General features: G+C 40.0%; 1 protein-coding gene across 8 annotated transcripts in view; it reads left to right on the plus strand.

Annotated features, from left to right (window-relative positions):
* The window catches only part of ZNF827 (zinc finger protein 827), a 121,890-nt gene that overhangs the window by 54,826 nt on the left and 40,559 nt on the right, over positions 1 to 26,505 (plus strand). For all 8 annotated transcript variants that reach the window (XR_015699583.1, XR_015699581.1, XR_015699582.1 and 5 more), the window contains 2 exons: positions 2,829 to 3,312; positions 15,599 to 15,832. Coding sequence is in view for 5 of the 8 variants with exons in the window: in XM_087735963.1 (XP_087592089.1) it covers positions 2,829 to 3,312; positions 15,599 to 15,832 (718 nt within the window). In the remaining 3 variants the exon portion in view is untranslated. The remainder of the gene's footprint in view (positions 1 to 2,828; positions 3,313 to 15,598; positions 15,833 to 26,505) is intronic.

The raw sequence follows: 26,505 nt of genomic DNA on the forward strand, positions 1-26,505 counted from the left end.
ACTTTTCCCTCCGAATAGCATAGAATCGCAATTCTTGGCTCTTTTAGCTGCTGTCAAATGAGAAAATAAGGGATAGTTTTTCCTTTAAAGGGACTTTAATTCTTAGCTTCTATTTCTAATAGTGTTCAAATTTTTAAATAAATATTATTATTTATTTTTGAGAATTAAAAAAAAAATTAAGTCTTATGGTGGGACTGGACCCAGGACATTGGGAGCTGAATATTTGGCTCAATGTTGTTTCCTATGGTTTTTTTGTAGATCTAAAATTCTTCCTTTCAAAACTCTAAATATTTGGGTTTGAATTCTGTCATTCCTTGGCTGCAAGTTATAAACATACTTTATTTTATGAGAAATCCATTGGTGATGCTGCCATTGTCTTTGGGCAGGAGAAAAATCCAAATCCGATGAATCAGTCCCCCCTATTCTCATCCATTCTCAAAAGATATTGCAGGGGTGGCATGCCATGCTCCTGGGAAGAGAAGGTGGGCTCCCACACACTTTGCCACCCGACTGCAGCAATGACAGCCTTCAGAAAGCACCGTATTGATGATTGTGATAAGGGGCCTCTGGAAGTGGTTAAATATGTAGGCAGGGAAACGTTGATTGAAGGGGATCCTGGAGAGAAACCCTGGCACACAGAATCTCAGTGGGTGTAAGAGATAAAGTTGCCATGGTGAGAGTGCTTGCTACCATTAGTACATCTCAGTGCTCTTCATGAAGAAGAGTGCTTACATACTGCTGTGCTCACAGACCATCCAGTAGTGTAGACAGGCAATCTGGTTGGCATTTCTGTTGTAACCTGTTAATATTTAGAATTTATTGTGCTGCTATTCTCCTGCAAGCTTGTTGCTTTAAAACTCTTCGGTTAGCATTGGTGTCTAATTTTTTTTGTGGTTGTCAGGTGCAATTTTAAGATTCCAGAATGACTTCGTCTGTAAATGTCATGTTTAAACGATACTGAGAATGCCATTCTGTAAAGCGGCTGGCCAAGAGAAATTCTCTCTTGCTATCTGTTTGTTTAGGACCTAATCTCCAGAGCCCTTGAAGAACTCTGAATGAAAAGTTATACAGCACTAATGAAATGTGTCTTCACTGAATGCAAAAAGGGTTAAAAGAGAGACGTCTCCCAGCTTCACATTTTAGCAGACCTGAATTCACGTCCTGTGTATGTAGAGCTGGGATTGCTGGATAGGAACTTGTGACTGAATTCCTCTTGCTATACAGAAAATTAATCAGGCCAAATCTACAACCATGGGAAACTCCAACCTGAATTTTGACAAAGCTGTGTTTGAGAAATGCTACGGTTACCCCAGAGCTCTGCAGCATCTGCACCAGGACTCTCGGGATCTAGATCTCAGCTCTGCAGGAAACTGGAAAGTGCTGAAAGCCTTAGCTAAAGCTAGGTTTTCCAGGCTCCCTGGTGTAGAGCTGAGCTTTGATTAGAGCTGGAGCTCTTGGGGTTTTTGGACTCCCAGGCTACAGCAGTGAGCCTTGGATCCCTGGCACAGCTGGCTGCTTCTGAGCCAAGCCCAGGGAGCAGGGGGTAGAGTGCCACTCAGCAGGGTAGGGGAATCACGCCTCCTTTGCCAAGAGTTCATCAAACCTCTCCATGTTTCAGGTGAAATATTTTGCGTTCGAAAAATTGCCATTTTCCAACAAAAATCTGTCTCACTGAAATGTTTCCAACCAACACAAGTCACAAGTGAAAACGAATGTGTGGAGCTCAGTCTGGTGCCAGTTTGTCCTGACCACATGTTCATCAATTAGTAAGGAAAAAAATGTATGTATTTGCCAGTCTTTCTGCAGGGAGTAGCCTGGAGTGCTACTGTCAGGATTTAAAATTCATTTGTGAAGCTATAGGGAAAAAACTTTTCAATATACCTGCCACTATTATGCTGGCCTCAATTATTCCATCCCTTTTGTGAGTACTGTGTTAAACAAGAAATTGTATAATTATATGTATATAGTTTATATTAATGACTGTGTCTGTTCAAATAATATGTAAACCATTACATATGGATGGATGGATAGATAGAGTTCTCTTTAAAAGGTAATCAGGATTAGGCCTGACATACTAGGCATTGTAGTTGTACTGCAGCATGCAGTCTCTAGGAGAAAGAGCCTGCAGTCAAAATATGAGGACAGTAAGATTAACTGTGGTCATTAATTGACTGATAAAATAGCATAAATGGCAAACACCATCTCTCATGTTTGTGTTTTATCATAACAGAGCTGTTTATTTTCTGGTAGTATTAATTTGCAACAAACTGTTTCAATAGTGCCATGGTATTGCCAGGCGCTGTGTTTTTACTCTAATGATACATGAATTGATGATGGATGTTGCAATGCAGGTTGATGTTTTGCTGGGTTGGTCTGAACAATTGTTATTTATGAGGTTGCACATGCACAGAATGATCACGCTTAGCAGAACATGCAATAGGTAGGGGGTTTTTGTTTGCTTGTTTTTTAATCAAGCATGCTACTAGTTATAGCTTGGAAGTCTTTTTATGCACTGACAAGTCATCAAGATCCAGTTGTAAGGACTGTTTGATCCAAAGCAGACTTCATCATTTCCATGCTGCAGAAACAGATGTTCCTGATTTTTTTTTTCTTCAGTTGAGTCTGATGTTTGTGTTCTTTGACTTATGTGTGAAAGAATCTTACTGTTCTTAGTGCTTGACCTCTTTCCAAGTGCTCAGAATTGAAGAGTTCCCCCATTAGTTAACTTTTCTTTTAAAATGGTGTGAGAAGTGTAGAGTTGAGATTTCTATAATGCTAGTAAACTGTTTTGCTTAATACATGCTTTTATCTTTCACCTCTTGAACCAGGTTCATCAGCACCAAGACAGGGGTGAGACCTTTCAATGTCAGCTATGCCCTTTTACCTCCTCCCGCCACTTCAGCCTGAAACTCCATATGCGTTGCCATCAACATTTCCTCAGGACAGAATCCAAAGTGAAGGAGGAAATACCAGAAACTGAGGTGAAGGGGTCACCGCAGCGAAATAGTGACTCCTGCCCGGGACCACAGAGGGAAGGAGGTGGACCTGACCTTACGGGATCAGCATCTGTATCTAAAACACCTGATGTGGCTGGGCAGCCTAGTGGAGGTATTCCACCTTTACTAGTGAAAGAAGAGCCCAAAGATGACAATGGCATCTCAGCTGCACCTTTTGCTCTTAGCACTGTGGACAGAGCCCCCAACAACACAAAGCTGAAAGACTCATCTGACTTTGTGGCCAATACAGCATCAGCACTATTCAGCCAAGACATCTCTGTCAAGATGGCATCAGATTTTCTTATGAAGCTGTCAGGTAATTGAGCAGCAAGCAGCAGCAGCAGCTGCTTCTTTATGGCTAAGAAACACTTTGCCTTGGGTTTGCTAAGTCATGGCATTGCAAGGGGAAAAACATTGCAACTTCTTAACTTATAATTTCTTGTTTCTTTTGATAAGGGGAGGTGCATGATGGAGGGAAGAGGGGAAGTGGTGTTTAATTGCTGGGATTGGGAGTAGAGAACTTTTTATCCAGACTTTCATATTCATTGACAATTACTTTGGCAAATCTCATTTGGTGTGTTTTTCAGGCATGCTGAATACCTGTAGTCCTGGTTTGAAGTCACTGAGGGTCACAAATGCCCTGCATTTTAGAAAATTCAGCTCTTAAGTTCTCTGCCTTTACCCATCTGTTAAATAGGACCAATAAAATATTGGTCACCTTCCTTCCAGAATAGTATTTGAGGTCTAACTAGTAAATACGTGTGAAATATGGATGTTACTGCATTTCTTGATTATTAACACTTAAAAAAAGGTAGCCCTAAAGATTCATGAACAGCTTTTCAATTTTTTTACTATTTTAATTGAAATTCATATCTAATGCAAAGCATGTGTTTATTGTGTTTTGTTTCACTGTCAGATTATTGCTGTAAGAATGATATTCATATGTGAGACTCTGAAGTGGAGGATGTGTTTAGGGTGAATCTATTATATTTTATATGCTCTTATTGAGTTGACTGAACACTTCAGAATTGTGGATATGATGGGGGGATGTTCTATGCTATTTTTTTTCAAAATTGGCCTTTAATTTTTAAAGAGAAAGAAGTCAGGAAAAATGTCACTGAAGAAACTTCTGTTTCACAAGCAGATGGCAGTCCCTATGGCAAGTTTTAGGCTTTGGAGATAGAAGATACCCTTTCCAATAGAGAACAATTGGTCATCTTTTTCCTTTAAATGGAATGTAAGTCGCATTTTAGCAAATTTTATTGTCAGGTAAACTAAGTAATTAGCTCTGTCCTAGTGCCATTGCCTTGGTGAAAGCCCAGCCATTTATTTTGGAAAGGCTTGCTGTCCTCCTCTGCCCAGACCTTTATACCTCTGAGATTGCAGTTCTGTGGGGAGTCGAGTAGAATGGGTAAACACAAGAAATCAAGCCTGAGGCTTCATGGAGCCACCAGGAAAATGGAAGAGAGCTAAGGACAAGCAGGAGGTGAAATGGGCTGGCACAAATGGTTTGCTGTGTGGATTGGAAGAAGCCACAGAAGCCTCCCCTTAAAAAAAAGAAATCTGTTGATATAATTTATTATTATGACCAACAAAAAATGAGTGAGGATGAGACTGTTCTGATTTACTTGTACATTTTTTATTTGTACATTTTTTTAATTGAGTTTGAAAATTGGACTCTATATGAAATCCATTTTTCATGTTGTCTGACAGCTGTCCCATATATGTTGTCGTTCTGATGTCTAGCTTAAATTTGGGTTGCCGTGCACTAAGTGACTCTACACATCAACGGTACTGACCTGTAGATGGTAGTGCTCATGATGGCTGCATCTAGCAAGAATGAAAGCAGAAAGCAGGAGAGGGGGGAAAGCCTGAAAGCTGAGAAAACATACATTTTGATGTGTTGTTTTTCATGTAGCAGTTAGATGGGGAGTTGTTTACAGTTTGGCAGACGGTCATGTTTTCAATGTCTGATCTATTGGCATCAGAAAAAGGATACAAATGTACATTATTCATGCAAAAGGCCTATGCAGTTATTTTATGGTGACTTACTAAAGGTCTTGAAACCTGACTTGTATGCACTGTTACCTAGCAACATGTTATAAAGTCACTGGGGGAGTGAGATGTATCTGTAATTTTGTATGTGTGCATATTTGGATGAAAATGTACTGCCAGTCACCAAGTTTACTACACAAGAAGAGCAATGTTAAAAGGAAAGGAATTTCTTTTCTCCTGAGATTTATATTGTGTTATATACATTTAGCTCATACTTTCCTCCATACAGTGTGCGTAAATTTAGAGTAGAAGTAATTCGCTTTTAGCAAGTTGGCAAAGTATTAGGTGCATTTTTTTGACTGCTTCCTGTGCTGAACCAAGCTCCTTTGAGTGATTTCTTTATTGCGATGCTCTCTTGTTAGGCCCATCAGAACTTCAATTATTGGCCCTACCTTTTCAATGATATAAATCTTTTGACACCTCAAATTGTATATGCCAATTGTAACAGCCAACATAGATTTGTTGAGACCAAATTATGTCAAAACAATCTAATTTTCTTCTCTGACAGGCCTTATGGCTAAGAAAGAAGCAGTAGATAGATATAAAGACTTTTAGAATTTGGCATTTATTCTTATTGAATATTGATGGTTTAAATGAGCATTTATTTTTGCTTGCCAATGTTTATTGTTCCTCTTCTTGGTTGGTGACAGTTTGTATGCCTCCAGTTTCATGGGAGACCTCAGGGCCTGTTGGTTTTCATTTCTGTGCAGTTTCAGCCTCTTCTTTTTCCAAGCATATGACTCAGAGGAGTGCTTGTCTCCCTTCAGACCTAAGAGTTACAGTTTCCAGAAGTTTAACCGGTGTGCCTAGGGTGGAAGATGGTACAAAATTGGTGTTTATTAACTATTATGAATTTTAGAATTGAATCTTAGTAAGCACATATGTAATCTTGTCTCAGTATTATTTCTGATTCTGCAATGCAGTACCTTTCTAGTCTAGATGAAGTGGGTATCAGATGGTTGGAAAACAGTACATTGAAAGTAGTTCACAGTCAAAAGAGATCTGTAAAAAATGTGCAACTGTTCAGCAAACAGTTACACAAATACAAAACCAGGAACAGCTAGCTAGGTAACAGTTCTGTGGGAAAGGAACAGGAGTTAACGTCATACTGGTGCTAAAAAAGCAGTCATTATACTGGGATGTATACAGAGAGAAACAGCCTCAAGGAAGGGGGAAGGGGGGAAACAGTCCTGCTCTTCTCAGTCTTGCTGAAGTCCAAGGCTTTGGCACTATAGTTTATGAAGAGTGCGGACAGTTGCAAAGACTTCAAAGGAGAGCAGCAGAAATGACTGGAGGTTTATAAAACATACCCAGTGAGGACGGATAAAAGGGAGTCAGGTTGTGAAGCCTATAGAGAAGACTAAGGAAAGTCATTAATAAGCCTTTAATGCATTAAAAAATTTGTTGGTGATTCATCTCAATTAGGACAAAAAAATAACAGGTTAACTGTAGGGTTTAAGGTGGCATTAGGAAAATCTTTCCAAAAGTTGAGGTAGTTAAACCTCTATGATAGTTTGGCTGGAGAGATTGTGGCATTTCTGCCACTGGAGAATTTTAAAAACAGGTTAGATAACTACCTGTCAGATATGGTTGATCACATATTAGGCAGTAGGATGGACTAGATCTGTGTATCTCAGTCAGTGAACCACAGGACATCAGAGGCAGTTGCAAGAAATTTCAGCTGAACAAAAACAAGCAGCAAGCTGTAGAGAAGCAAAGTGGGGAAAAAATGTACAGATGTTCAAAGTTAGACCTGATTTCAAGTGGGCCAGAAATGAATTGTGACAACACTGCTCAAAATGGCCTCTGAATTTTTTTCAGAAAGGCTCAGGGGAGCTTTAGATTTCGAGGCTGAGTAATATTGTTGTGGGTGACCTTTTGAGGTCATGGGGGTTTTTTTACATGTTTTATGAACTAAAGCGTAACACAAATCACTAAATGCAAATCTAAAAATAAGAACAAATCTTGACATTTTTTCCAGATTCCATTCTCTAGGTCCTAGTTTAAGGTAGGAGATGCTTTTACATTCACAAGAAATTTAAAAGGGTTCTCTGAAATTCTATTTAAGTTTGGAAATGGTTATTGTTTGTAAAGACAATTAGAAGATGATTCTTAACATATAAACAGAAGAATATTTAATCATGGGTATGTTTTTACCATCAAAACTTCCCCCTTTTATTTCAGTAGGACTGCTTGTATGCTTTAAGTTGACAAGTATGTTTTCTTCCCCCCAATAATTTAATTTCACATTGAAACTTTGTAACTGCATTCATATCTTAATTTGCAGAGTATTTGCTTTTCCTGTTTCAAAGGTTTCAGTGGCAGATATTATACAACACATATCTTTAAATACTGATGTCCTTCCACCCACTTCTAAGGCTTGTTTTCTTTTGTAATAAAAAACAGCTTTCACAGTAATCCAAATTACAATGGCCGGTATACTCTAGTGAAGTTATTACTGTGCCTACGTTAAGTGCTGCAGTTACTTTTCACAACATTCGAAAATAAGTGAATCCCATCAAAATGAATGGGATTCTTGCACTATTGATCTCAAAGGAATTCTGTGTGGGAACGGTAATTGTAAAGCATACTTCATTGCTGGCTTCTCTTCTCCACCTCTCTGTGTTCACCAAGTGTGTTACTCTAGAAAGCATGTCTCTTCATCTCGTGACAGTGTATATTATCAAGTGTGCCCTGCTTCTGCAGTTCTTTTTATGTTCCCCAAGTTACTCGCATGGAAAAACTTTAAAATAGAGAGCAGGAAGGAGACCTAACATGCTGAGGGTTTGGGGCTGGCCTTGTTAAACAAATGAGAAACGATGTTTTCTCCCAGTTTGTCATATATGCTGTCACTATTGTGTGAGGAGTTAAATCTTTATTTTGGAAAACAATGCCACCATGGGATTTTGGTGACTGTCTGAAGTACTTGGACTTTGCATTCATGTTTTATTAGCTGATTCCATTAATGGAATAATGAAATAGTAAATCATCAGACAGCTACATAGAAAATATTAGTAGGTAAGCTAAGTAATCACTTAGATTATTTGTTCTATTTGGCTCTTGAAAATTACTGCATTCCTTAAAGGTAACAGAAGTAATTTGGAATGTTTTAGCATTTGCCAATGACAGTACTGAACTGACTGGCTTGAACTCTTCAAGCAGCTATTTTTAATAAAATAAAAGCATGTCTAATGAAATTGTCATAATTGATGTATTTGTGTAGCAAGTTCCAAAGAAAAGACCATGCTGCCTATATTTAGGATTCATAGTTTGTGCCAGAATGTAAAATTTCAATTATGATATGTAAGCGCACAGGACTGGCAATTATTGAGCCATATCCTTCATTTAAAAATACTGTGAATTCCATAATGCTGCTGTCAGTGTAAATACCCCTGATGTCATCAAGATCTGTCTTTGAAGTGTCTCTCTAGATTCACTTTTTCATAATTTCTATATAGACCTTTAATTTAAAATAAAACGGAAAAAGGGCAATAGCATGGCTAATTAAAACTTGGGCAAATAAAAGCTTGTACTGATCTTTGCCACTGATGTATCACCACCGTTATAATCTCTTTTCAGCAATTGCTGGCCTTACATCCACAATTTCCTGACATCCTTAAAATCATACCCATCATGTTTTACACCTTGAAGGAATATGTAGAGGGTAGCAAGATAAAGCAGTGTAGACTCAGTGCAGAATGAGTGACTAATTCAGTCATTTAAAATGCAGGATAACAAACTTCTTTTTTGTGTACTCAGCCCAATACAACCTAAAAGAAGACATGAATATGATTTTGGACCACCTCTGTGCTTACAATTTAGTTTTAATATCTTCACAAACTCTTATACTTGGAGTATAAGACTAGACTAGACTGATGGCTCTCTTGCTTCCCTGATTACACCATTACTCTGGGCAGAAGTCCTAGCTCATGAGCCTTTCTGTTCACATCTGTCCAAAATGGGAATTGAAGACATTGTTAGTTCAATCATGTCTGATTGTTTGTTTAGGTTTTTGTTTTCTTAAACAAATATAAGGGTCAGTCTGGTGGTGTTTCTCTCCTTCTCTGTTTCTGTTCCTTTGTAGAGAGAAGAAATTTCCAGCCTGCAAACAATTCTTTCTTATCAGCAACAAATTTCCCTTTGTTCCTTTCACTCTCCTCCCCCTCTTTTCTCCAGCTTTCGCAGAATTTTACCTATTCTGCTGTTATTTTGATTTTTACCTGGAAAGGAGAAGGTGGTCTTGGCAGATATTCCAACCTTGTTTAGCAGGCGGGACTTTGGCTGTATAACAGACATCTTGGGGCATGGAGGGATGTGTGGTCCTACAGGTGCCTTAGTAATTTGCCTAATTCCTCCACTCCACTTGGACTAGAACATTGTGAAATTTTGAGGGGACAGCAGGAGGACTGGTCATTCTGCAGTGCTATGTCTCATTTTGCTTGACTACAGCTCCTTAAATGCAAAGCAGCTTTAGAGAAGATCAGGATAGTTAGCTGGCCTTTTCTTAACCTCTGCTTACACATTGTTAACATACTTAAGCAAGATGGTTTGGAAGACCTCATATTTTAAGTGGTCTCTGGAAGCCCAAAGGGGGCAAGTCTTGAGATCATCATACTTGCCATGATTGTCTATTCTGCCATTCCACTGCTTTGATAAAAAGAAATGTTTTAATGCTGAGCACCCTTGAGTCATAAGTAGCTTTTTCATTGATAGTTCCCATCCTCTTCCTTGGAGCTCTATAGGTTAGTTTATTTGGCTGAGGGCAGAGTAGATGGCTTTGAAAATGAGATGTAATTGAGTTAGCACTCCCAGGAGGGTGAGGTAACATGAGGTGCTCTGGGACAGATTAATACTCCAGGGCAGAAGGCACTAAAAAGAAATGAGAGACCAGCTAGACTGTCCTGTCCGAAGAACAGTATTTCTCCTTTTGGGCCACTTACAGCGTAGACAGCCTCTGTGTTTAATAAGTTGAACATAACTTATCAGCCCAATTGGATTTTCATCTGGAGATTCTCCAACAGGTTCCAATTGCATAGATTTTTCTTGCAAAGCAATTAGCTCACTGGTGGCTTCTTCTGCAGTGTTTGTACCCCTTACTCGGTTCTTGAATGTCATCAAATATAAGCCATAGTCTCCATGCAGAATGCCAACACCTATCTGCACATTTCAATTACTAGAGCGAAAATAGTAGAAGACTCAAGTCATACCCTTTATTGACCACAGCCGCCTTCAGGATGATGATGCCCAGTGTTGGGGAAATGTGTCTTCCGAATACTGTGGAACTGATCTGTCAAAGATCCTTGGTTTCTTTTAACCACCACAGCTCACAACTTACCACCTGGAATGGAAGGCTCCCTGTGTCATTCAGATGCTCTAGCTCCAGTAGGACCTGGATAAAACACTGTCCTTTCTTCCTCAGGTAAAAGTCATGCCATGGTTCTCTTGCCATGGTGGGTCTGAGGAGAACCACAAAGGGAGGTTTTCCTGCAAGATCTCAAGGAGACCAGTTCAATTTGCAGTGCCTTTTGGAATGTGTCTTCACTTTCCCCTTTTCCCTCAGCCATGACTGGCCTGCTCTCTCCCATCTTTATAGCTGTAGTCAGGCATCACTTGTAAAATAATAGGATGGTGCAGCGGTGTACTGTGGCGTTTTCATCACGGTTCTGACCCAGAGTCTGTAGATGCTTTTTCTCATGGCCTCTTTTGTGGCAGCATTTTTGTTGTGGATTCTTTTTTCTTTCTTATGTTCTTTGCTGAGACAGATGAACAGTGACCAACTCCTCGCTGATTGTGACTTGTAACATTGAGCTTGGCTTGAAGTAATCAGCCCATTTTTCCTCTTTCAATTATAAACATTTTGAGCATTTAGAAATCCTCGTAAGTGGACTGATGCAGTTAGCAGCTTCTATCAGAGTGTTTCAGATTAGTGGCAGATGCCCAAAGCTTTTCTTGTGGCATTTGGCAGTTTGAGGAAATGTTATAACTTTCATCATCTACTTTTGCCAAATGGATCAAACGATTCCAGTTTCCAGGAAGATAAAAATCAGCAGTCTGGAATCTTCTTTGATTGTTTTTTTTCTGGATATGGAATGGAATGAATGGAGAATTATCAGTCCTGCTTGAGAGACTGCTGCCTGTTGGTTGCATTTGCTAGGTGTTTTTTTGTTGTTTTTTTTTTTCTTTCCTCACTGTGTATTTCAAAATTAAATTGCCGGGTTTTTTGGATTCAGTCTGCAGGCAACACATCCTTCAGTCTGTCCTCATTACAGTTCAGGATGAACGTAAGTTAAATACAAATTAAGTATATGTATGTGTATCTATTTTTATATGTAGATGGAAGATGCTATTTCTTCTGGGGAGCAATAATTTTGTAGTTCAAATATACTTAATAGACTTCAACATCATCTTTTTAATCCTTGTCTAGTACTAATTTTTAAAAGATTCCTCAATCATAGCATTTTTTAAAAACTGGTCTCAGTCAACTTTTATTTCCCTTATTTGCAATGATTTTTCTTACATCTGTTTATTGTTCCCCCTAATGTGACTAGCAGATGCATCATAGTTGCTATTTCCCATGTGTTAGCAATTCTGCCCATAACTGTAGATCCAAGATGGGACGGAAGCAAGGCTGGTGGGGATTTTTGTTGGTTTTGGAGTGGTTTCTTTTTTGGTTTTGGTTTTTGGGTTTTTTTTTTTCCTCTAGTTTTAATGTATGGATCTGATAGACTGGACAACCTCCCCCTTTTTTTATTTATCCTTCTATTTAGGCTTCATTTACATTGGAATCTGCTTTAGTATATTTCAAAAAAGAGTAAAAGCCCCATTAATTGAAGCAAAAGCCCCATTAATTAAAACAATTGGGTCTGATTAATCAGACCCACTAGTTGTCTGGTTTTATTTGGTTTTGTTGTCTTGGGAGAAGAAAAACGAGGTAAATAACTCTTCTATTTTTGTGATTTGTCTACAATTAGAATGTTTGATTTTTGGAGAGCGTGGTCAGTTCAAGGAATGTGCTATCAGTTAATTAAAGAAATAAAACCCTGCTTCTTTGCTAATTTATTAATTCTGTCTTCTGTCCAAAGCAAAGCAGCTAGAGTAGGCAGAACCAGCAATATAGGTAAGAACAATAGTCTGGGTTTCTTTACCCTTCGCATAATATTGCCAAATGCACATCTTCAGGACTTCCTCTGGACTGTGGGACACTGACCATGTTTTATATTTCTCACAGGTGATGTCTTGTAGACACACAGGGACAAACTGAGTATACAGATCTTATGAAGAGCTTGTTTAGATTATGGCTTATGTTGTGCTGGTAGATTCGTTGTGAACATAATTTTAGCATTGTTATCTCAGGTGGCAACTCAGAAGTGTGAGGGAGCAGCGGCTTATAGCAGCATGTGCTGTCGCAGTAGGAGAGCTAATATGTGGGGTAGGGAGAGAATGGGAAAGTGAGGTGGAGGGAAGGAGGGCAACTTGATGGATGCCCTGTTCAAGTTATTCTGGCTGTGTCGCTGTCATGAAACTATTTAAACTCTGATGTGACCTACCTTGAATTTTTGGCTCTCTGAGCTATTGGAACTTGGCTTCATCTCAGTAGATTTTGAGAATACCCTGGGATGAAGAGTATAGAGGTACCACTTTTCACCTGCCCTTGGATTGGGTCAAATCGGCTGCTGAGTTTTGGCTTGGTGATGAGAGGGTTTAATAAATGCTAATTTCTTCCAAAAGCACCCTCTTTGATCCTCCTTCTTGTGGTAGGGGAATCCATAAGGCATCTGCCGCTGCATACTATAACGCCTGACTCTGAAAACAGTCCCTAGTTTAAGGCTGTGATATTATATGAATTCTGTTACAGTGATTCTATTTGTATATGGATGTTTTTGCATTGTTCTTAACCTGGCTTATAATGGACCACGGTGTATGTTGCAAACTTACACTGATCTATGCATGTGAGTTTAATATCACCTCTGTATTTTAAATGATAAAATTGTATGCTGACCTGGTCTATACCGCTTCCTCTACCTGGTTCATGGGCAGAAACATAGCTGGCCTCACAAGCTAATGATTGTTCTTAGTGGGTCACCTTTACCTCTTCACTGAGACTCATGTTTCCTTTATTTTCCAGGACAATTTGAATTAATACCTTCTTGAAATGAATAAATTCAGAAGATTTTTTTTCTCCAGGTTCTCTGAAAGTTCATGCAGAATGCTCTCTATCAGTTGCACTCAGCTCCTGGTGGAGGTATTTTTCATATCAGTAGCAGCTAGAGTGGCATGTTTTAAAAGAGAAGGAATGCAGAAGGTGGTGTGGCATAGAAGGTTGGGGTCTTTTTTTTTTTCTTTTCGTGACCATTCATCACCCCAGGTCAAACCCCAGAATAGACTGAGCTAGAAAGATGTAGGCCTGGATAAAGAAGATAGATGGATTCTTTTTGTAAGTACCTTGGTAAAATTAAGATTGGTTTGAGAGCCTTAAGCTATATTTTGATGAATTAAAGCATGCTTTAATGTTTCATATTTCTGCTTTTGCTCTTTTTTAAAAAACGAAAAAGGAATTCCTAATACTGGTAAAAGTGCTTATAGGTCATATTAAAAATTACACAGATAAGGTAATTTAATTTCTGAAGTAGTGAATAGCACCAATGTGTATTTACATGCTGCTTATGTGTACACTTTTTATACCACTTGCTTTAATCTTGTTCTTTGGTAATGGCTTGCCAACCAATAAGAAAGGAATACAACAACCCTGGAATACAAACTGAGATGTAAGGGTTGTGTTACAGGGTAATGTGGTAGCTTTAAAAAAAATAAAAAAAACCCCAAACACAAAACCACAGAACAGTGGATTGTGTGACAATGAACAAAGCTCAGAGTAGCAAACAGTAGAGTCTATTTGCGATAAAGATGGCAATTGTACCCCGTATTTTAGGGCTGAGGTCTCTGGGAGATGGTGAGCACTTCACAGTGGGATGCAGGAATTCAGATTCACTAGGAGTCAGATTTTGGGAGAACTGCTGAGAAGGAGAGTATCTGAGGAAATAAGTCAGGAAAGTGAGGAGCCAGAGAGTAGGTAAGAAGCAGTAAAGTGGAGGAGGCAGTAGACCAAGGGCTTAAGCAGGTGAACGTTGCCAGATTTTGTTGGGTTGATTTGATCTGTTAGTACCCTGCCCCTTCAGTTGGATATTACTGTCCCTGTGACATGCCAGTTCCTCAGCTTTTCCTGTTCGTGTAATGGGTTTGTAAAACAAACAGCTCTCCACAGCAGGGAATGCACGTTGGCTTCTAATGCCCTGCTGCAGCCTGTGAAAGGGGTGGTGGCGTACATACTTCTTACGTGGTCTGAGTGAGATTTGACAGAGCTCATCTGCAAGAGTCATGAGGGTAGGCAGGGGATTGTCATGGGGAAGGAGGAAAATATGTAGGAGAGGTAGTGAGGTAAATGGTGAGGGAGCTTAGAACAATAAAATAGGGATGATGCTCTATCTTTCATATTTGTGGAGACAGAGGTTTAGAGAGGTGAGAAACATGTAAACTCATCAAAGTTTCGGGCACTGAAGAAGTCATCTGCTCTGTGTTACTGGGAATTTAAAGTGAAATTTTGAACAAGAAAAAGCCACTAAGAGACAGGGAAGGAAGTATCTCTCGATGGTCAAACAAAGAATTATAAGAGCTGCTGAAAAACAGTCCAAATTCTTTAGCCTCCTGTTCGTCCTGCAGTCTACCTGTGAATTTATATTGCTTGGGTTTGAAAGTGTTGTTTAAGAAACATTCTAGGTTTTATGCCTTCAACCAAACACAGTGTGAAGGATCTACCGCTGCCAAGAGGTATCGGAAAGACCGTTCAAGAACAACATTGTTCAGTGTGTAGATTTTAAGCAGCCCCAAGGTCTCTGTACCATTCTCTGAGGCTGTGCAGCTGCTTACATGGAGTATTTGAAAGGATTATTTTAAACTTGCACTCTTTTTTATGGATGTAGAACCTGGAACAGTGCTCTAATAGTATCTTCAAGAGCAGAGCTGTCTTCTGAAAACTCCCTCTGTTCTCTTCCTTAACAAATACCAACTTTCAGGACCTAAAATTTGGCTGTTCTTTTCCCTTTTACTCCCCTCTCAGGTGTCCTATCTTTCTACTTTTCATCTCGTGCCTCTTTTTCATGCTCTAAGAACTCAATATGTAGTACCCATGGGCTTTGCCAAATTTGCCCTTACGTGAAATGATGATTTAAACTTCCATCAAGCCTGTAGAAGACCTACAAACCAATGACCAAGGGAATGCTTGTAGGAGGAGTAGGGGCAAAAAAGTAAGAGGAGAAGGATGGTTTCTTGAGCTCTGGTACATGCAGGTTTTGTGTTTCAAAGCTGTCCCTTTGTACAAAAGATGCAGAAGTTTGTTTACCTCTTGAAGCATCTTTGAATACTGTTTGACATGTTTGCTTCCAGTACCTGCTCTAGCATTTCTCAGGTTATGGTTTCTTCCTGTTACTAGCTGCTCTATGATTATATATTACATACCTCATTAAGTCTCACTTCTTTCCTTCTCTTGACAGCTGCAAATCAAAAAGAGCCCCTGACTCCTAAATTTAAAGTGAAAGAGGAGCCTAAGGATGAAGAAGCTGCAAGTTCAGCCTTGTCTCAGTCCAGCTATGTGTTCAGCCAGGAATCTGAAGCCTCAGCTCCAAACGTCCCTGAGGAGAAACTCAAGCCACAGGAAGTGCAGGCAAATGTGATGAGGCAGGACATGTCAGTCAAGGCAGCATCGGAGCTCCTCATGAAGCTCTCAGGTAGATATTTAATTTAATAATATTCAAGTTCTTAACTTTTTTTTCCTGTATGCTAGCAGGGTTACCTTGCAGAAGGAATGTTTAGCTTTAGTAGCAAGTGAAGAAACAATTGAAAAGATCTGTCTACACAGATTCATATACATAAGACATCTCAGTTTGGTCTGTTGCCATAGTATCTAATTATCTGTGCTCTGATTTTCAAATTAATGACTATGGGACAAGTCAAAAGAAATGCTGCCTTAAAGCTTTTAAATGTTGTCATTTTTAAAATGTACCAAAATATGTTAATACCTTTCTATTCACATGTGTCACTTCATTAACATCATAAGCATGTGTGTCCGTACTGAACTATACCTGATATAGCTTTATAAATGATGACTTTTAAAGCCTTTTATTTTTTCTGACAATATCAAAGTTATAAGATACACTTTTAAAGAAATAATGTAAACTGAGCCAGCTTTCTGCTGTTAGGGAGACCACCTGAACTTGCCTACATTGCCTTAGTGATAGATCCTTCTGCCAGACAAGTAGACAGTACGCATGTGTATACACATATACATGCACTCTTGCAGCTGGAGAGAGTCAAATAAAAATGTATATTCTGCTAATTATGCTTTGTCTAACTGTTGGAATCGAGGTTTAAGTTTAAAAGAAAGTTAAAAGGTTGAATTTCCCCTGCTGGGAACAGGTTAAGTGAATGATGAAAAGGCTTTGAACTTCTAATAGACCTCAATTTTTAGGACCGAGATGTGAAAGTCAGTCTGGGAGGCTGTTTCATACTTCCGCACCTAAACTGGATCAGTTAGTTTTTAAGTCCTCTCCAAAACTGGGCAAGACTTATTTTTTTAAGTATGCCAAAGTCACGCAAGAGGTGCCAGTGAAAATTCTTACAAGTTTAGTAACTTCTGAGATCCCTGCCAAACCTATCTGAAATTATTTGGCTTGATTAGATACTGTCAACATCGAATTTGAGCTCAAATTTATACCTGAAAGACTTTAACTGGCTAGGATCTCCCCCATAAATTCTAACAGGTAATTAATTCACTCCTGTTCATACCTGCACACTTTAATTTGCAGAAGACGTTGAATCATTGATTTGCAAGCCTTCCATGTTAATGGTGTAAAAGGTGCTTCCCAGGTACAAAAGTTGATCAGAGCAGAAGTTTCCCCATTTTTCACAGACTCCTATTTGGGAATATTTAGTATTTACTAAACATTTGGTTATTGACATAGTGCACTGTTGCTGCTGGTAACTGGTTTGAGTATGGTGTTCTGGTAACTTTAGAACTTTACAATCTAATGAATGTTAACCTGTGACTTCATTTTTTTTTTTTTTTAGTGCATATAAATTTATGTAACTATTTTCATAAAGAGCGAGCTCTGTAACTTAATGATTTCTCAAGTACTTCAGACACACTAGGGTTCTTGATTGCGAATCTTGAATTCGCTACTAACAGGCTGCGTTTAAATAGTTTTATTACAGACTATTATATTAGAATATTTGTGCCTTAAATATCTGTTTATATGAGTGAAATGTGGCATGTATAAAATCTTGGTCAAGTCTTCAGTTGCTCCTGTCAGGAACTCCCAGTCTTTAAAGGCTGTAGTAAGAAATACACTAGTTTAACATTTCTCTTATGATCTTTTAGTGATTGAGCAGTTTTTGCTGATAGTGGTCTTTTCGGCTAATCTGTAGATTAGAAGGTAAAGAATTGCTGTAGGATTTACTCAGTCGGTATTGCTGCAGTTGGTGTTCCTGAATCAGCCAGCGGGTGGGGTTATACCAAGTTTATCACATACACTGTTTTCTACTTGCACTTTTCTGAATTACCATCTAAGGCAGAAACTATAAAGGAGGAAAACACTAAGATACAGTTTAAGGTAGGACAAATATAAGAGGAATATCTAAGATCAATAGCCTTCGTTGGTGTTTTTTTTAATGTTTGCTTTATCTGGTAGAATACTCTGAGATCACTATTGACTTCCCAGCTTATCTTAAGCAATTCTGCACTCTGTTTTGGTGATTTAGAACATAAACAATTAAGTCACTTCTTCAGAGTAAAGTGAAAACAAGAACAAACTTCCTTCTTTTTCCTGGTACTGGAAGGAGCAAAGGAATGAGTAAGTTGGGATGTTCTACTCTCTGTGGGAAATCTTCAGTCAAGTGCCCTTATTAGATTTGATATATAATTGAGTTTAAGTCAGGTCCTTCCAGGCTTTATATATTCTTGGTAAAGACTGAATGGATTACATCCTTGCTTTGTTATTTTCCCTTTCTTCTGTGTAATACTAATTACCAAAACCTGCACTGCATACAAGTTCAGCAAGGGATTTCCAACATAATAGTATTTTGCTTTCTGCATTCCTGACATACATGCTTCTGTTATCCCCTGAGCAATAATATTGCCAATTGTTGCAGCCTAATGGGAGTCTCTTGGGATTTAGCCATAGACTTTGCTGTCTCCTTTCATGTGAAGGATACACTGGTTTATATTTTTCACTGGGAAATCTCTTTTCCCAAACAGAGATGCTGTGTTAGTAGCTCTTAGCTGAGCTTGTACAGTGTAGTGGAAGGCGTTGCAGCTCTAGAGCCTAGTTTAGGCTAGTGCAGACTGTAGAAGAGTCTTACTGCAAATCACCAGCCCCTATAATGGAGGGACTTGTCAGCCACTCAGAAACTACTCTAAAGCTAGGAAAAGTTAGAAGAATAAACATATTTTACTCTAGTAGAACATTAACAGAACATTTACTAGTTGTCATTGCAGAGGTAGATGTACAGAAACAAGAGAAAATCACATGCAGCTGTCTATTTTAGTTCTACTACACAAGGCGCTCTCTTTTCTCATTAAGATGAAAAGCTGTCAGGACACTTGCATGCTTCTAGCAGCATGCAACCAGTGTTTAAATCAGGCCCTTACCCTGCATATTACTTTGGTGGAGTTGGACCTTATCTGGAGATGCTATGCCCTTTTATACCAGTTTTTTCTCCACTGTGTTCCGCTTGGATTCAGATCTACCTCACAGTTCACAAACTTGATACCTAGTCACTTGATACCCAGTCGTACTTCTTCCAAAGGATTATTCAAGCTAAGAAGGCTAATGTCTCTTGGGCGTGTCTAGGCAGAACCCATTTCCATCTGACAGTCAAAACAAAACTTCCTAACAACTGATCTGCTATTTAAAACTAAATGAAACACCCAATTGGAAGAAATGGTCTTTGGGGGATAACACGTAAAGTTCAAGCCTCAGTGTAGACTTTCAACCTACATTTTACAGAAGAACATAAAATGACTACCATGATTTATACGAATGTACAAAGGTGAGCTGTGAATTCTGCCCATTACTAAGTCTTGCCTGAGACTGGATCCAATGGTAAGCAAACAGATTTGAGGAGATAGTGGAGTGGGGCAAGTAGCTCTCATCTCTGTTTGGAAGGGTGCAATCCCTGCGAGATTTTAAATTCCTAGTAAATGTTGCACAAAATCACTTAAAGAAATGGAAGTAATGTATTTCAAATACATCTGAACCAGTTTTCTGCGTTCTTACCAGTTCTCTTTCATGGAAAAGCTAATTTATTTCTCAAAATGTTTAATTAAGTGGTGCACCCCATGATCCCTGGTCAGTTTTATACACTCAGTCTTGTAAATTGAAAGGTAGGTTTCAGAGGAGACTTAAATTTAAAATAAATATTTGCTTTTACATGCTAATGTTTGAGTCTTAAAAACTCTTTTTCTGTTGAAATACTCATGCTGCTAATATGTTTTGGGCATGTATTATCTTTCAAAAGCATACAGTGTTTTGCCTTCTTGTCCAAAAATGAATGCATAGCTGGAGGTGTATAAAATCTATTCCAGGTACTAGCATTTTATAAGCAATATTATAGCCTGGTGCCTTGAACTATGACATTAGTATGTCCCCGTCTTTCCTAGAAATGTTGTCTGAATCACATTTGCCTTTATTTCAGCTATATCTTATTTGTGAAATGTAGTCATTTTGCATTTCAGTAGTAACTCAGGTTGTTTTCCTCCTCTCTCTTTTTTTTCAGTAGATTGATTCCCCATGTATTGCACATATCCTTGTTATCCCTAGCAAATGCATGACCTTTGTACTGTTCAGTTCCTTTGGATTTTTTGTACTTCAGTCCTCGGGTCACACAGTGCTTCTTGTAATACACCAATTCCCCAGTACCAACAACGTATCATAATTTTGGGTTATCAGCAGATGCAATTAGTGCATACTTACTTCTTGTGCCAAGGTCACGAAGTAAAATGTTGCATACAATTGATTCCAAAAGCATTCTTGATCAACTCCATTTATTATCACCTAATTATATGACAATTCCTCTTTCAGCACAACTTGTTATTGCAGGGGTTTGGTGGTTTTTTGTTTTGTTTTGTTTTTCTTAAGTCTTTATCCACTTGAAAATGTTTATGCTAATTTCCTGTTTCATGCCTTGTAGTTAAATTTTTTGACACTGTATCTTACATTTAACTGAAACCACATGGATTACAACTTCTATTTAAAAAGAGGAAGAAAAAGAAAAAAGAATGATAGTGCAATTGTAGCATAAGATGAAGGCCAGAACACCTCAATGCTACTCCCATTCCAAAAATGGCACATCATGCGTTAGGGCACAGCGAGGTGAAGGACTATCTGAGAAGGCTTTAAATTAGCTCGTACCAAAACCAGTCCAGTCACAACAGCACAGACTTCCAGAGGAACTAAATAACAGTATCAGTTTAAAAAGTTTGCTAACTTTTTAAGATAGGAGTGCTATCTGTGCATGTGTGGCTGGACAGCTGGTCTCACATTTACCTCATTTTGAGGCTTGGGTGGCTTTATGCTTGGCTGTCATCAGCAATGTGAATTGACAACAAAAACAAGTTCATGGGTAATAAGCTATTTTTCTTAGCAGTCACAAAATCTTTCCAGGCCCAGTGGGTTGCGTTGGCAGTCTGCTGGTTTATTTTTGCTATGGTGAAGAAAAAATACATTACTACATTCTTTGGGTGAGGTGGGGGACAGAGAAACTAACCTTCCTATATATTTCTTTTTCATAACTTCATGGACTGTTCTGGGAAGCGCTTGTATGGAGCTAGGCTGCTGTCTTTGGAGATAGCTGTTGTCAGGACCTCATAAGAGTCTCCGTACCTAGATTGCGGGGGAGCTGTCAAAAGTGCTTTCATCCCCGCTTAGAGAGCCTTGATAATGGGCAGAGGAGTGAAAATACAGGGAAGTCTTTTGTTCCTTGGTCTCTAAATAGCTCATTAGAAAGTTCTGGACAGCAGCAGGTGCTCGTGTAGAAGCCCAGAAAAGTAAGCAGGGAAATGTATGATCCAAAATAAGACTTTCTTTTGATGGGAGCTAGAGAGATGGCAAACCATGGCAAGTCACATCACCAGATTAAATCCCACTACTAGCCAAGCGTTTTTTGTTGTTTTGGGTTTTTTTAACCAACAGAAATGTGAAATAGATTGTGAATGGTTAGAGTGAAGCTGTGTTTTAATTACAATATAGAAAAAAATACAAGTTTCTAGATAACTAGATTTATTATTGCAATATGTCAGATTCCAGATTTTTTTTTTTTTCCAAGATTTTGAGACTCTCCTGCCAATGCTGTACTACATGAAGTTCATATCAGGCCATGGTACGTTCATTCAGTTTAATAAGCTTTTTCCATGACATCTGCATAATAACGTAATCCCAAAAGAACTCAACTAGTAATGGATTCTTACCTATTGATGGGTTTTGCCATGTTTCATGACAACATTAATGTCTAAACCCCAGAGGAGGAAAAATGTGAAAAAATACTGCCCATTCACAGAAGTATAGGGTGGAAAGTATGGAAGTCTGCAAAGTCTAAGTTTCTTTTCCCCTATAGATCTTAAAAAAAAAAAACAAAACAAAACAAAAAAAAAACCCACAAAACCACAGAAAATCAGGTACCTTATAACAGAGCCTAGCTTTTAGTTCAGTGGATGCTATACTATACCTTTAAGTTACTGCAATTCATCTTCTTCCTTTTTTCCATATCAGGGTAATCTTGACATTTAATGAAAACCATATTAATTTAAAAGATTAGATAATTTAGAATAATAAGAAATCATAATGTCTGTGGTTCCAATGTCCTTCTTTTGGTATTCTGGATTTTATTTTATTTTATTTTATTTTATTTTATTTTATTTTATTTTATTTTATTTTATTTTATTTTATTTGTTAGGAATTGTCACTAAAGAGTTTAAACAAACCCCCTGATCCTTCGCTTTACTGCTATTCCTTGATGATGTTCAGCCAGGTGGGAGTGGCCAGAAAGCTACAGAAAGTGGGCATGTCAATTTTTTTCAAAGTGGCAGCAGGTTGTGGATGCACAGTATTTGCAGAAGGGCTTCTTGCAGTCCCCCTTGCCTTTGGAGAATCAGCTTGTAAAGACAGGAGAACTGGAGCACTCTGCAAAGGTACAACTGGCTGCAGAAATGCTAGACTAGACTAGAATTTTCTTGAACTGGGAGACTGGCATAGATTGGAATATGTTGTAAAATAACAATTCACTGCACATGTAGACATTTTATCAAATTCTTCTTGATCTGTGTTTTGAGGGGTTGTCTGTGTTCTGCAAGTAGGGTCTTCAGGTAAGCATCATAATCCTACCGTTGAAATGGAGGGAGCAGCTGATGCATATTGCAACTCAAGTTAGTCTATTGCTTTAATTTGCTCTTTTTTTTTTTTTTTTGTTGGCTTGCATTTTCTATAACATGGGAGTCCCACTTGAACAAATATGAGCCTTTTTATGATTTTTTTTTTTTTTTTAATGCAGGATCCTGTTACATTGATTCAAGACCCATTGACATTGTCTTATATAAAACAGCAGTTTGAAAAAATACTAGCAAAATAAAGCATCAAGCACAGTGCCCTAGGGAACGTCAGATGTTACTTGTTGTGTCTCTGTAGCAGAACCTTCAGGGCTCGCCAACTGTTCCCTACCTCTGAGGTTTTATTTAAGCTGTTTTAGGGCATGTTTATTTCTAGCAAATCAGAACAATTAGCATAACAAAATGCCAGATTCTCCATACTGAAAGCTTTTGAAGTTGGTACAAGTTGACCCACTAGTTACCCCTGTCTGCTTGATTGTGAAAACTAGTACATGAGTCTAATTTATGAGACATATGGGAAAGGCTTTCTTTTCTAAGTTGATTCATAAAGTTGATTTGTAAAGCTGATGGGCATTTCAGCAAATATGAGCGACTTAGAATTTTAGTTGCAGGACGAAGTTTTAAATAAAATGGTGGGAAGAAGCATGAATGATTTAACAAGGATTCACTTGATTTCAGCAATGGAAAGTCATTGGACAGCTATTGTATCAGCAAAAGCAATATTTACTACATGACTTCTGTTTTTTATTAAATCTGTGCACTTGGTTTTGACTTTCATCTCAAATAAAGTGAAAAGCAGACTGTGCTGCATTAGAAGAGCATGTTCAGTGTGTCCCCTCTAGAGCAGGTGAGTGCTGCATAGAATCATACAATAGTTTGGGTTGGAAGGGACCTTTAAAGGTCATCTAGTCCAACCTTCCTGCAATGAGCCGGGACTTCTTCAACTAGATCAGGTTGCTCAGAGCCCTGTCCATCATGACCTTGAATGTTTCCAGGGATGGGGCATCTACCACCTTTCTGGGCAACCTGTTCCAGTGTTTCACCACCGTCACTGTAAAAAATTTCTTCCTTGTATCTAGTCTAAATCTACTCTTTTTTAGTTTAAAGCCATTACCCCTTGTCCTGTCGCAAGAGGCCCTGCTAAGAAGTTTCTCCCCATCTTTCCTGTAAGCCCCCTTTAAGTACTGAAAGCCTGCAATAAGGTCTCCTCAGAGCCTTCTCTTCTCCAGGCTGAATAACCCCCATCTCCCAGTTTTTCTTCATAGGAGAGGTGTTCCATCCCTCTGATCATTTTTGTGGCCCTCCTCTGGACCCTTTCTAAGAGGTCCACGTCTTTCCCGTGCTAAGGACTCCAGAGCTGGATGCAGTGCTCCATGTCTCACCAGAGAAGAGTAGAGGAGCAGAATCACCTCCCTCGACCTGCTGGCCATGCTTCTTTTGATGCAGCCCAGGATATGGTTGGCTTTCTGGGCTGTGAGCGCACATTGCCAGCTCATGTCCAGCTTTTCATCCACCAGTACCCCCAAGTCCTCCTCCACAGAGCTGCTCTCAATCGCTTCATCCCCCAGCCTGTATTGATACCAGGGATTGCCCTGACCCAGGTGCAGGACCTTGCACTTGTCCTTGTTGAACCTCGTGAGGTTCACACAGGCCCATTTCTCTAGCTTGTCCAGGTCCCTCTGGATGGCATCCCATCCCTCAGGCGTGTCAACCATACCACTCGGCTTGGTGTTGTCTGCAAATTTGCTGAGGGTGGACTCGATGCTGCTGTCTATGTCATTGCTGAAGATATTAAACAGTACTGGTCCCAATATGGACCCCTGAGGGATACCACTCGTCACTGATCTCCATCTGGACATTGAGCTGTTGACCACTACCCTCTGGATGTGACCATCCAACCAATTCCTCATCCACTGAACAGTCCACCCATCAAATCCATCTCTCTCCCATTTAGAGAGAAGGATGTTGTTGGGGACCATGTCAAAGGCCTTACAGAAGTCCAGATAGATGACATCCGTAGCTCTTCCCTTGTGCACTGATGTAGTGACTCCATCATAGAGGGCCACTAAGTTGGTCAGGCAGGACTTGCCCTTGGTGAAGCCGTGCGGGCTGTCTCGAATCACCTCCCTGTCCTCCATGTGCCTTAGCATAGCTTCTAGGAGGATCTGTTCCATGATCTTCCCAGGCACAGAGATGAGGCTGACAGGTCTGTAGTTCCCAGGGTCCTCCTTTCTACCCTTTTTAAAAACGGGTGCAGTGTTTCCCTTTTTCCAGTCCCCAGGCACTTCACCTGACTGCCATGACTTTTCAAATATCACGGAGAGTGGCTTGGCAGCTACATCAGCCAACTCCCTCAGGACTCTGGGATGCATCTCGTCAGGTCCCATAGACTTTATGTACATTCAGTTTCCTCAGGTGATCATGAACCTGATTTTCTCTTACAGTGGGAGTCTTGCAGTCCATCCGCTCAAGAGGTGTGGGAAGAGAGGTTGCCAGTGAAGACTGAGGCAAAAATTTGTTGAGTACCTCAGCCTTCTCCTCGTCCATTGTTATCAGTTTGCCAGTCTTGCTCACCAGGGGGAGCACGCTTTCTTTGAGCTTCCTTTTCTGGCTGACATACCTGTAGAAGCCCTTATTATTCTTTGCGTCCCTTGCCAAGTTCAGCTCCAGCCGCGCCTTGGCCTTCCTGACCCCATCCCTACACAACTGGGCAGCGTCCCTATACTCTTCCCAGGATACCTGTCCCTGCTTCTGCTGCCTCTGCATTTCCTTCTTGCCCTTTAGGTTGACCAGCAGGTCTCTACTCACCCGTGCAGGTCTCTTGCCTTCCTTTCCTGATTTCTTACACGTGGGGATCTAGAGCTTTTGTGCTCTCTGGAAAGCGTCCTTAAAGATCTGCCAGCTCTGTTCTGCTCCCTTGTCCCTGAGGGCAGTTTCCCAGGGGGTCCTATTGCCTAAGTTCTTGAACATCTGGAAGTTTGCTTTCCTAAAATTCAGGGTCCTGACTTTACTCTTCACCTGACCCGTATCCCTCAGGACTGCAAACTCCACCAGTGCATGATCGCTGCAGCCCAGGCTGCCTCCAATCTTGATGTCACCGATTAGCTCACTTTTGTCTGTGACCAGCAGGTCCAGTATTGCATCCCCTCTGGTAGGGCTGTCTATTGCCTGGCTTAAGAAGTTATCCTCAATGCATTCCAGGAGTCTCCTGGATTGCCTACAGCTCACCATGCTACTTTTCCAGCAGAAAAGTCGGGGTGGTTGAAGTCCCCCAGCAGGAGGAGAGCCTGTGAGTGCGATGCTTCCTGTAGCTGCAGTAAGAAGGCTTTGTCAATAGGCCCCCCTTGATCGAGCGGCCTGTAGTAGCCACCAGCCACAAGGTTCCCTTTGTTGCCTCCGTCTCTAATTCTTACCCATAAGCTTTCAACCTGCTCATGGCTATTCTTCAGAAACAGTTCCTCATTCTCTATCCATTTCTTGACATAGAGGGCAACCCCTCCACCCCTGCTTCCTCGCCTGTCCCTTCTGAACAGCCTGTAGCCATTGATAGCTGCACTCCAGTCATGGGATTCATCTCACCACGTTTCGCTAGTGGCAACTAGGTCGTAGCTTTCTAGCAGCATGGTAGCTTCTAACTCCTCCTGTTTGTTGCCTATGCTGTGTGCAGTGGTGTAGAGGCACTTTAGCTGGGCTGTTGTCCATGTCACCTTCGTAGAGGAACACCCCTTAGTTCCTTTGAGGTATTTCACTAGTGTTTCCCTCTTGGCTCCTAATATCTCAGGATTCCCTGGCTCATCTCCGTAAGACTTCAAGTGTGCAGCAGTATAGACAGCACATCTCAGGGCCCTCGCTAGCACCCTGTCCCTCTAACCTTGGCATGTGATCCCACAGCTTGTCATGGGCAAGCCTGATATTATCCCCCTCCCCCTCCAAGTCTAGTTTAAAGCTCTGTCAATGAGCCCCGCTAGCTCGTGAGCAAAGACCCTTTAAGAAAGGTGAATACCATCTGACGCCAGCAAGCCT

The sequence above is a fragment of the Nipponia nippon genome, unplaced genomic scaffold, assembly GCF_047370975.1.
Source record: "Nipponia nippon isolate SJK-2023a ecotype South Korea unplaced genomic scaffold, ASM4737097v1 scaffold_6, whole genome shotgun sequence".
Taxonomy (NCBI): Eukaryota; Metazoa; Chordata; class Aves; order Pelecaniformes; family Threskiornithidae; genus Nipponia; species Nipponia nippon.